At 36.5% G+C, this 11,415-nt stretch overlaps 2 protein-coding genes across 4 annotated transcripts; both read left to right on the forward strand.

The window, feature by feature from the left end:
• The first annotated feature begins 482 nt into the window (after positions 1-482).
• On the forward strand, positions 483-2,319 carry LOC104908718 (UPF0481 protein At3g47200). Its single transcript, XM_057396411.1, has 2 exons — positions 483-1,521; positions 1,581-2,319. The coding sequence occupies exons 1-2, from the start codon at positions 968-970 to the stop codon at positions 2,296-2,298; spliced, it is 1,272 nt and encodes a 423-aa protein (XP_057252394.1). The 5' UTR covers positions 483-967; the 3' UTR covers positions 2,299-2,319.
• A 3,052-nt stretch (positions 2,320-5,371) lies between these two features.
• On the forward strand, positions 5,372-10,451 carry LOC125499493 (uncharacterized). Of its 3 annotated transcripts, XM_048648361.2 has the most exons (10): positions 5,372-5,906; positions 6,354-6,394; positions 6,495-6,578; positions 6,733-6,786; positions 6,881-6,961; positions 7,057-7,702; positions 7,787-7,924; positions 8,015-8,089; positions 8,157-8,396; positions 10,155-10,451. In XM_048648361.2, exons 6-9 carry the CDS (start codon positions 7,547-7,549, stop codon positions 8,385-8,387), a joined length of 600 nt encoding a protein of 199 aa, XP_048504318.1. In that variant the 5' UTR covers positions 5,372-5,906; positions 6,354-6,394; positions 6,495-6,578; positions 6,733-6,786; positions 6,881-6,961; positions 7,057-7,546; the 3' UTR covers positions 8,388-8,396; positions 10,155-10,451. The 3 variants fall into 3 exon arrangements, with proteins under 3 accessions (XP_048504318.1, XP_057252320.1, XP_057252321.1); XM_057396337.1 differs by having other exon boundaries at positions 6,354-6,578; XM_057396338.1 differs by lacking the exons at positions 7,787-7,924; positions 8,015-8,089; positions 8,157-8,396; positions 10,155-10,451 and having other exon boundaries at positions 7,057-7,508.
• The last annotated feature ends 964 nt before the right edge of the window (positions 10,452-11,415 follow it).

Raw genomic sequence — 11,415 nt, forward strand, 5'->3', positions numbered from 1 at the left:
TTACAGTTAAGACGATTTTTCAAATTTGTTTTTTTTGTTTGTTTTGTACTCCCTCTGTTTCATTTTAATCTACACACTTACACTTTTCACGCATGTCAATGTAAAACTTTGAAGACATATATCTTTAGTTTTGTATTTGTAAAAATTATAGAAAGTACATATTAATAAAATACATACTAAGACGAATCTAACAAGATCCCACATGACTATGTTTTTATTCACGTATAAATCACAAACGAGAGTCAAAGTGTAATTTGTGAATAGTGTAAAATGTCAAAAAGTGTGTAGATTAATATGAAACGGAGGGAGTATATAATAAGGAAAAGAAGTGTTAGTATATCGATGCTTGAGAGAAATTCCTAACGCGTTAGTTACAAGAATGGAGATAAATTGGGTGTTATTATAAGGAATAATTTCAAAAGAAAACTAACAAGAACTTGATATATAAAAAGTTTGGACTTCCAACTTTATGCTCTAGTGTTCACGTATAGATGGGCCCAAATAATATAATAGCCTCCACTCAGGATAATTAAAGACTACTTATCTTCCTAAAAACCAAGTCCTACTTTATTCCTTTTGACTTTTGCTTCTGCAAAATCCGCCATAGACAAACAAGCTCTATCTTCTTTGTCTTCTTTAACTTCCTTAATATGATTGTTTCTATGTTAGGGAAGAGAGCGAAAATTGCAACCCAGCTTTGATAATGGTACCAAATTTCTTGGGTTAGAGGTAATATTAATTCATCTTGTAAGTTTTCCTTAGTTAGTATTGATAGAATAAGCAGTTTATACATCCAATTTCATTCTTTACTTCAATTATATTCCCTACTCTCCAAGAATTTGCATTACTTTTAGTTTATGTATGTATATCAATTTAAGTAGTCTCTTCATTAATTTTACATGTGTGTTTCTAACAATTCTCATATAGTTGATTTCATGAATATTTAGAATTAGGAGAATTTGTTGTAATGGAAGATGAAACAATAATTTATGAACTAGCTACTTCCATCAGGAAAAGGATTAAGAATTTACCCCCTTTATCACCCAAATGCTGCATATATAAAATCCCTCAAACCCTTAAAGAGCCAAATAAATTAGCCTATACACCATGCCTAATTTCAATTGGCCCTTTTCATTATGGCAAGAAAAAGTTAGAATCCATGCAAAAACACAAATTAAGGTACTTGCAAAATTTCCTTGCAAGAAACACCAAGAAAACTTTGTTGGACTACTTGAAATGTATCAATCAATGGGAGGAAGAATTACGCGAATATTATGTGGAGAACATTGAGTTGAGTAGCAAGGAATTCAATGAAATGGTTCTGTTAGATGGGTGTTTCTTGATTGAGTTCTTCTTAGTTTGGCTTTTTGATAAATCAGATGAAACTGATGGAATTTTCAAGAAACCATCTTTGGAAGTAGCAATCATGCGTGATATCTTGTTGTTAGAAAATCAACTCCCATTTTTTGTCTTGGATGGTTTGTACAACATTGCTTTTGGTGATGACAATTTGGTGTCATCGCAACTATATAATAAACTTATCCCCTGATTGATATGATTAATAAATAAGATGTTGTGAGGCCGATACCAACTTTAATTGATTTATGTTGTCTAGTATTGGTGGGGAGAAGGGAGGTTTCGGAGAAATTGAATGATCATCAAGTTTTACATCTTGTTGATTTAATGAGGACATGTTACCTCCCTTCATTGCTGAGACATCCAAGTGATGATAGTGATGAACAAGACAATTTGGAGTTTCCTCCTGGTGTAGAGAGGCTTCATGATGCCGGGATCAAATTCGAAGTGGCAAAAAATGAGCAAACATTACTCAACATAGAATTCAACAAAGGTGTCTTAAGTATTCCGAGATTAGAGATGGAAGATCACACTGAATCATTGCTTCTAAATTTGTCAGCCTTTGAGCAATGCCATTACCATTTCGACTCGTACATAGTTGATTATGTTGTGCTGATGGATGTTCTAATTAGCAGTCTTAAAGATGTTGATATTCTTATGAGTGGGGGGATAATAGAGAATTCCTTAGGCAACAAAGAAGAGTTAGCAGAAGTTTTCAACACTATATGCAGGGGAACAACTTATCAAGCAAATAGATTATATTATTCTCGTCTTTGTAAAGAGTTAAATGCATACTACAATACACCTTGGCATAGATGGAGAGCAACCTTAAAACATGATTACTTCAGTAATCCATGGACTATTATTTCAGTCATTGCTGCTGTTATGCTACTCATTCTTACTGTTATACAGACCTATTGTACTATCATTTCCATGAAATAGTACCATAATTATTGTTCCTCATTTTTATCATTGCAGCCATCAGCCATGCTATTCAAAATATTATACCTAATTAATTTCTGATAATTTTGGTCTTTGTATCATCTTGTTCTCTTAGCTAAATTTTTGGAGAATACACCCGGAATTGTTGTTGCCTACTTTTTCTTTAATAGAAAAAATAGAACAAAAAAATATTCTTCACTTTAAACAACGCAAGTAACAAGGATATGAGTTAGCTCAAGTGGGTGGAGCGCTCTCCCTTGGCCCTTGAGATCAGGGGTTCGATTCTTACCCCAATATTATGCTGGGGGTATTTTCTTAGCATGTTATGCATGCCTTACCAACCAATGCGTTGGTGTTTCCTACAGGCTAGTAGCCTTGTAGGGGTTAGCACTTGAGCTGACTTAATTTCCTAATAAATAAATAAAAACAACGCAAGTAATAATTAAGGACCAATTGATTAAGAATTGATTTACCTACCATCTCCTTGGTCACTCACAATTCCTCCATAAATTCTTATGAATTACAGCTTCTTATACATCTTCCTCATTTTGAAGAGGGAGAGGTGGTAGCTCTGTGTAATACCATCTCGAATTCCAGTGCATTTCTCAAGGTTCCAATCCTTATCCCAACAATATATTGGAAAATTATCTTATGGTGGGCTGGTAGCAGTGGGCCTTCAGCCATTTTTTCTTCTGAGTTGTTTAGCCTTGTACGCAACCTATAAGCTGGTGTTCTACAAACTAGTTGGGGTTGGTCTTGGAGCCAATTATCTGTCCTACTAATAATAATAAAAAAGCGGGTTTTTCACCAAATACCCCTGACAAAAAAATTTTATTCACCAAATTACCCTAACTTTTTTTTAAAATTCACCATATACCTCTAACTTTTAAAAAAATTCACCATATACGCCAAATCTTTAAAATAATTACCCAAAATACCCTTTTGACTAACAGATGTTAATACTCCGTTAACTAATTAACCATAAAAACCCTAGATAAACCTAAGTCAACCTAACTAAACCCTAAACTATCTTTAACCCAACCCCAACCCCCCAAACCCTAGACCCACCAGCCCCACCACCCAACCCCAGCCCCACCCCTCCCCGGCAACCCCGCAGACCCCGTTTCCCCGGCAGCCCCTCTCCCCTTGCCTCCCTCACGCCTCCCCTCCCTCCACTTCTCTCGCGCCTCCCCTTCCCCGTCCTTCGCGCCTCCCCTCCCCATCCCTCACTCTCGCCGGCGAAAATGGAACGCAAGGAATTTAAAGCTTCTATTCGAACTGTCTTTTCGGAATTCGAAATTCCTGGAATCTGAGTTGCATTTTTCACCCAGATTCCGACGAAAATGGAACGGGTCTTTTCGAAGCTCTTCTTTTCGCCAGCGAGAGTGAGGGAGGGGGAGGGGAAGCGCGAGGGAAGGAGAGGGAGGGGGTGCGAGGGAGGTGAGGGGAGAGAGGCTGCCGAGAAACGGGGTCTACAGGGGTTGCCGGGGAGGGAGAGTGGCTAGGGTTAGGTGGTGGGGCTGGTGGGTCTAGGGTTTGGGGGTAGGGTGTGGGTTGGGCTAGGGAGAGTTTAGGGTTTAATTAGGTTTAATTAGGTTGACTTAGGGCTAATTAGGTTGACTTAGAGCTAATTAGATTGACTTATGACAAACTTGTAAATACGGGCTAATGGAGCACTAACATCCGTTAATAGTAAGGGTATCCGGTGAATTTTTTTAAAAATCAGGGGTATATGGTGAATTCTGAAAAAAATTGGGGTATTTGGTGAATAAATTTTTTTGTCAGGGATATTTGGTGAAAAAAACTGTAAAAAAAGCCCCCTCATTCTTAAGGAATAAGGTAATTCATACTTAACCTCTCTTTGTACATAGAATGGAAGTATATTGATCGACACTTTTATTCTTTGATTTATAAACAATGATAAAACTAATAAAAGTAAAAATATCGATATACTTCCTCCATTTTTCATACAAACACTATTGAAATGTGCATTAAAAAAAAGGAGAGGAGAGGCATAAAAAAACCAATATGTTAACGTGGTCGAGCTATCTCTCCTCGTTGTAGTAGCGGTATTGTCAATGGCCGGAAGTTTCAATCGGCAAGTAGCAAGTACAACTTTACTCCAGATTTGGGTGGGCCAACCTCATTGATTTGTTTCCTTTGGTTTGTTCTTTGTTTTCAATAATCCTCTATTTTTGGTGATGTCTAAACTCCGCCATTCGAGGTCAGTCTACTTTTCTTGTAGGAGTTTCGCTCCCTCATGCTTGGCTGGTGGGTTTGTTTGTTTAACATTTTTGTGTATGTTGTGTATGTATGGAGGGATACAAATTTGGAAGTTTCGCTTGCAAATTTACGGAACTAATGGAGCGTTGGTCTAGGGATCGCGATTTGGAGAACCAAACATTATTATCACCATAAATACTAACAATGGAGCTCTGATGAAACGATGCAACAATATCTAAAAGAAGATTGAAACTGATCAAAAACAATGCCAATATGTATAAGGTTTTTAATACTTTACTGTTTTTCTAGTTCTTCGACAGGATCATTTTAAGTGTCAAAAATCTATTACTAATGAAATCACCCCTTTCCTATTTCTCTAGAAAAGAAATGAGACTCCATTCTTTTGAATTGAGAGAAATCGAACTGAACTGAATTGAAATTAACTGAAATGGGAGAAATTGAATTGAAAATAAGTCCCAAAAAACAAGGTCACAATGAAGTAACTTTAATTACACAAAGAATGTACTTCCTTTTAAAACATCATATCAAAACTACTTAAAACCACCCCAAGTTCATTTTTATAGACCATTTTACCCTTCCTTTTTTTCACACCACCCACCACCCCCACCACCACTTGCCACCCCCGGCCCTCCCCTGCCATCACCTACCTCCCCAACCACCACCACCTTCACGTCACCACCACCACCACCAGTTAAAGGCCTGTTGAATTTTGGAACGTCCTGGTCTGACGTTCTCCCATGGTAAAAAAATTTCAACTGGTGGGGGGAGGGACCCGAAGGTGGTGGTGGTGGCGGTGGGGGGGACCCAAAGGTGGTGGTGGTTGGGGAGGTTGAGTACGCTGTTGTGTGCGACGAAGGAAATGGATGTGAGGTGGTGGAGTGAGGTGGCTTGGTGGTGGTGGTACGCATATAGTGTTGAAGAAGGACAGTGGAGGGTGGGGGAGGGTGGAGGATGATGGTGGGTGGCAGGATGTGAACGGTGGTGATGGCAGGATGTGAATTGTGGTGGAGTGAGGTGGCTGGCTGGCTGTGGTGGTTTAGAGAAAAAGGAGGAGTGATAAAACGCTAGCAGCTAGCGTTTTATTTTGTCTATAGGAGGACTAAACTGCAAAGGAAATTGTGGGAAGGAGTTTCCTTAAAGTTGGGTTTGAAAAAAAAAGAAAAAGCATGAAATGACAGAAACTCTGGCATAAAGTGACGGCTGAGGACAAAAAAAAAAACTAACGTGTGTATTTGTGTGAAAGAAACAGGAGGAGAGAGAATTATCAGTACTCTTGACTGAAAGAAAAAACGAAGAGAGAGAAAGCTTTGGAGAAGGAAAAAAAAATCGTCGGAGAAGACAAAGAAGAAACCTGCGCCGATAATGTAAGTAAAATTTGTGATATATATATAAATTATTTAAAAGTGGTATTATTATATATTTACTGGTGGAAAAATCTGAATTCTATATTTATATTGATTGTAAAAAATTCATGTAAAAATAGTGATTTTTTGTAATTTTAAAAAATTAAAATTGTATAATTAAGTGCGCGAATAATTGAATTTAAATTTATATTGAGAAAATAGAATTTGTAGTAATGCTGGTTAAAATAAATTTTGAAATGTTGATAAAATTTTTGAGAACTTGTGTTCGAAATTTTGTAATCTTCATTTTAGAATAAACTTCAATTTGTATGTGTCATTATGATCTATAGGTTAAATATAAATTATTGTGTAATTTCTGCTGGTACTAGATATTATAGAATCTGCTAGTAGATAGTATAGTTTGCATTCCAACTACGAATCTGAATATAATTGTATGTATTTTGTTAGTGTAATCAAGGAGTATTGCAGAAATGTCGAAGAAGCAAAAGGTAAAAATTGTTGTAATTAGGAGTTATGAGTGCTTTTAATTTATAATGTGATTATTGTAAGTTTGTAGCTGATATAGCTATTTAATAATTTCAAATGGAGGTGTCTGAATTCGATGATGTGCATGTAAGTGATGACAATGAAGAATCTAGTACCGAGGATCTTCATTCAGATGGGGAAAGAGAGGTACATTTGATGTTCTAATTGGCATATATATATATATATATATATATATATATATATATAATATATATATATATATATATATATATATATATATATATGTATATGATTTTGTTATTTTTTTGTAATAATGATATTATATAGAAATGGAAAATAGGTAGGGAAGAAATCTGGAAGAGCGTATAAAGAAATAGAAGCACGAGTGTATCGGGTAAGTAATGTTATTGAAGTTCTTATTATTGAAGTTTTTATTACACGGTGAATAAATGAAGTATATAATATGTAATGCATGTAACTTATAATAGGAGAATGATCTAAGCAAAGGTGGTTGCTTGAAGGCAGAAGGCAAAGTAATTGCTACACAACGTGCCAGGAATAATAAAAGAGTAATGTTATATGATGATTAGATTGTGTTTTGTTATATATTTAAAAAGCTGATTTTGATATGTTAAATGCTCATATATTGGTTATTTTCATGTAGGAGAGTAATATGAATTGTAGAGTAGAGACATTTGGGAAGGTTGTGAAGGGATTTGATGAGAGGAAGCGAAAGCTAGTGATGGAGATGGGCTTTGGAGGTCTTTTGTTTTTCGCTGGTAAAAGTTTGCCTAAGACCTTTTGTTATTGGCTGTGTACAAGGGTTGATGTTAAGAATAGGGTGTTGTTGATGCCCGATTGGGCTTGAATTCCCTCTTAGTAAGACACGGGTTCATTGGGTTATGGGTATTCCGGCGGGGCCGAAGACTGTACCATTCTACGGTGATGATGATGTGTGTTCTGATGAGGTAAAGAGGTTTTTTGATGTATATGGGTATACTAGTCGTTCTGGTGTTAGGGGAATTAAAGCTAGTGTAATTAAACAAATTGTTGAAGGTGAAATATCTTCATATGCTGAATTTAAGAAGGCTTTTTTGATGATGGCCTGAAATGATCTGATATGCCCTACGACATGTCAGAGATTGGCTGTGAGTATGTTGTATGCTGCATTTGTAGCAGAGAGAGCTCATGAGTATGATTGGTGTAGTTTGTTACTGGATCATCTCATGAATGCGATAGGTGGATTTTCAAAAAGATTCTACCTTGATGGATTTGCTAAGGGGTGTGGTGGGTGCGCTATGTTCTTAGCGGTAAGTCAATGTTATAATATTTGTAGTATTTATGATGTAGTAGAAAATTGTTTTTGCTTTAGTAATTTTGATCGGTTGATGTAGATTCTATATCTTGATCGGTTGCGCCGACCACCATTGATGTGGGGCGCTTTTCCAAGGATACAGGCCTGGAGTACCGTAGATGTGAACAAGGTGAAGAAGGAAGATTTGTTGGCCACTGGTGATTATGGCAAGCTTGGGGTGTGTATATTATGAATCCGTATTGCCTATTTGGTTGGGTTATTTTTATGTGTTTAGAATATTAATGTAGATGTTGAAAATGTTAATTAGGGTATTGATGCCGCTTATGGGGGAAGACATCCTCTGGAGGCTCAGGATGTCATGCCAACAGTAGAAGATATTGAGGTACTTTTATATCTTGCAATTGGTTTTAATTGAAGACATCCTCTTCAATAATGTTTTTTGAATGCAGGAAATGAGTCGTTGTAGTGCTGGCATTAGCACGAAGAGTACGAAGAGTAAAAGAAGGAGAATGAAGAAGAAATCTCCAATGCACGAAGATCCAGTGCATGAAGATCCAGTGCATGAAGATCCAGTGCATGAAGGTCCAGTGCATGGTCCAGTGCATGAAGGTGTAGTGCATGAAGAAGTTGCTGAGCAGCGGCCGGAGTTGGAAAACGAGACGGACCCAATGATGGCTTAGGAGAATATGGTAAGTTATGGGTTTAGTAAATGTAAAATTTTATTTGCATCTTGGTGAAGTAATTAATAAATGTTGGAAATGATGTATTAATATAAATGTTTACTAATTTTCCCAACCCCAACCCCAACCCCATACAGAAACATTGCATCTTCGTGAAGTAATTCATGTTATTGGTCAGAATAATAATGTCGGTCAGGATGACCCAGTTTGTGGAAGTCAAGGGGAGGGGTCAAAATACTGTTGGGAAGGTTGCATTGGTGAAATGTTTGTGAATAATGTTGTTGGTGGCAGTGGCAGCAATAGTATTGGAGTTATAGGTGAGGAGGTTGGTGGAAATGGTTCTCGAGGTATAGGTGAGCAGCAGGGTGTGGGGTTGGTGGGTGAAGGGGTTGGAAATAATGAGGATGAGGATGAGGATGAGGATGAGGGGGGTAAGGGGAATAAGGGGGATGAGGACGAGGGGGGTAAGGGGGATAAGGTAATTGAGTATGAGGATGAGGATGAGGATGAGGGTGGTCGAAGTCGCAAGCAACGAAAGACTAAGTGGTCGGTTAAAAGAATTGAAGGTTATAAGGAGACATGGCGGCCATGCCAATACAAGCAATACAAGAAAAGGCTAGGGAGGTTTGTAAGGGATAATTATCGGAGTGCGCTGAAGACAACAGATATGATTAAGATTGACGAGAACTACGCGTCTTTACAAAGTTGTGCTTCTGTCGCACGTCCTAGGGGGTGGGTTGATGATAATGTAAGTATTATATCGTATTTTTGAAATGTATTTGTGTATAAATAAACATGTTAAGATCCTTAATGCTACACGTGTGGTTGCAGTATGTTAGGTTGGCAGCAATTTTATACACGAAAGTGTGGGAGAAACGTTTTCCAGGGAGGAGTAGGAGGTTTATGATTGACCCGACATTTGCGGTTAGATTGAAATTAAGTGCTTAAAAAAATGCAAGGAATGTTATAATTAGGAAATAAGTCATGTGTGTTATGTTATCTTGTAGATACGAGTACTCCATGATGGTATAAGAGATGTAGATAAAGTTGTATCGTCTTATGCGAAGCAAATGGTTGGAACTTTTTGGAAAAGGATAGTACACGTAAGTACTGAAAGTTGTGTAAGTATTTGTTTATGGGGTATAGTACAATTTGAAATTAATTGAACATGGGTGAAGGTATTTGTTCCGGTTCTTGAGAATAAGCATTGGTGGTGCGCTGCTTACTCTCCAAATAGGGGAGAAGTGTTGGTGATGGATTCATTGGAGCCAAAGAAGGCACCGGATTGCCATCATCTCAGCCTCACAACATTGGTAAAGTACCATTGACCTTTTTAAGAGAGTATATGTTTATAATGAATGTGGTAACGTTGAAGGAACAAATATCATTGTAGGGGTATGCTATAGATACGTTATTTAGTGCTTTGGATCCATCTTGGAGAGTAGGGCGCATACATACTTGGCCGACTGTGAGCTTGGACATGAACATCCAAAATGACACGTATGATTATCTTAAGTTATATTTCGTGATTGAAATTTAAACTATTTATACAGGTTACAATATAACGAATTGTATTTTTTCATGCACACGAATAGACATAGTTGTGGTGTCCATATGCTCATTGCGATTAAAGCTTGTGCGGATCGTTTTGTGGATAGAGTTGTTGTGGTATTTGTTTCTTTATCCAAGTACTTACTTAAGATATTTTTTTGTAAGTAACATAAGTTTACTCACACTTAAATTCCTTTGTATCCCTAATTTATAAAGGAGAATATGTCGAAGGAACGGGAGCGGCTGCTATGTGAAGACGTTATGTCAACGGAGAACGAAGCAAGAAGTAGTGTTATTGATCTATTAAGTACATTGTGACTTGGTGTTTGAAATTTAATTGTAAATGGCCATTGTAATTAACAACATTGGGCCAATGGGCCCTTTAATAGTATGGGACCTTTGTTAGTTGGTATTCATATTACTATTACTAATTTATAACGAGGGAGAACTGGGCTACTAAGGAGTTGGTCATTGTAATTAGTAACATTGCAATTATAAATTGGGGAATTAGTATGCCATAATCATGTATTTCTTGGATTTTATAAAGAGTAAGAGATTTAATATTCAGTTACAATAAGTTAAGTGATTTATTGTCCATTACACCATAATGAAATTTTAAACTTTGTGAATTGACTATATACTCGAACTTCATTTATGTATTTCAATTGTTGGGAAGAGAAAATCATACCTAAAGAAGATAGAGAAAATCATAACTAAAAAAATCTTCATTACGTATTTAAATTGTTGGGAATAGACAATCAATTAGTGCGGAGAGATCATTATAATGATAGTGTCGACGAAAAAAATTTATAATGGGGAATTATACCATATTAAGGATTCACGTGATTGAGAACACAAATATTTACAGCGCATATATTATACAAACGACCACATTTTTAGACATATCATAGTGGTTGACAACAGAAATTTTAAATATATACATACAAATATATTAGGATAAATTAAATATAAAGACGTATTAATTACACCACTTGTCCAAATTTGATAATGATCAGGTAAACAAGTTAAAATTAGGATAATTACTTACATACTACTATATTTATGTCTTTATGACAACACATATACCAAAACAAAAAATTTAGATTAAAGAGTAGTGAACAGTACGTTTTTGCATCATTCAATTTTTTTTAAAAAAAATGTAGAATTAAGGTATATTTTACTAACTAAAGAACGTAAACTACAAGCACACCCAATCTGTTGACATGGTTGCATGTAGTGTCACCTTTGTCATGCCTTTGCCATGCAGGTACATCTTCACGACGAGGACGAGAAAACTCCCTCCATAACCTGTATGTTCTTTTGATTGGTAAATCAATTCTCTCATTACGTGTTCTACGGAGAACATAGGGTGGGCTAAAGGTTGATCATTTCCATTTGGTCCCTCCATTTTTCTGTTTGTACAAAAATATTGGAGCTAACGGAGTTAAATTGAAGCTGATTTACTGCTTTATTAGGC

This window comes from Beta vulgaris, chromosome 7 (genome assembly GCF_026745355.1).
Source record: "Beta vulgaris subsp. vulgaris cultivar EL10 chromosome 7, EL10.2, whole genome shotgun sequence".
In the NCBI taxonomy this organism is placed as follows: Eukaryota; Viridiplantae; Streptophyta; class Magnoliopsida; order Caryophyllales; family Amaranthaceae; genus Beta; species Beta vulgaris.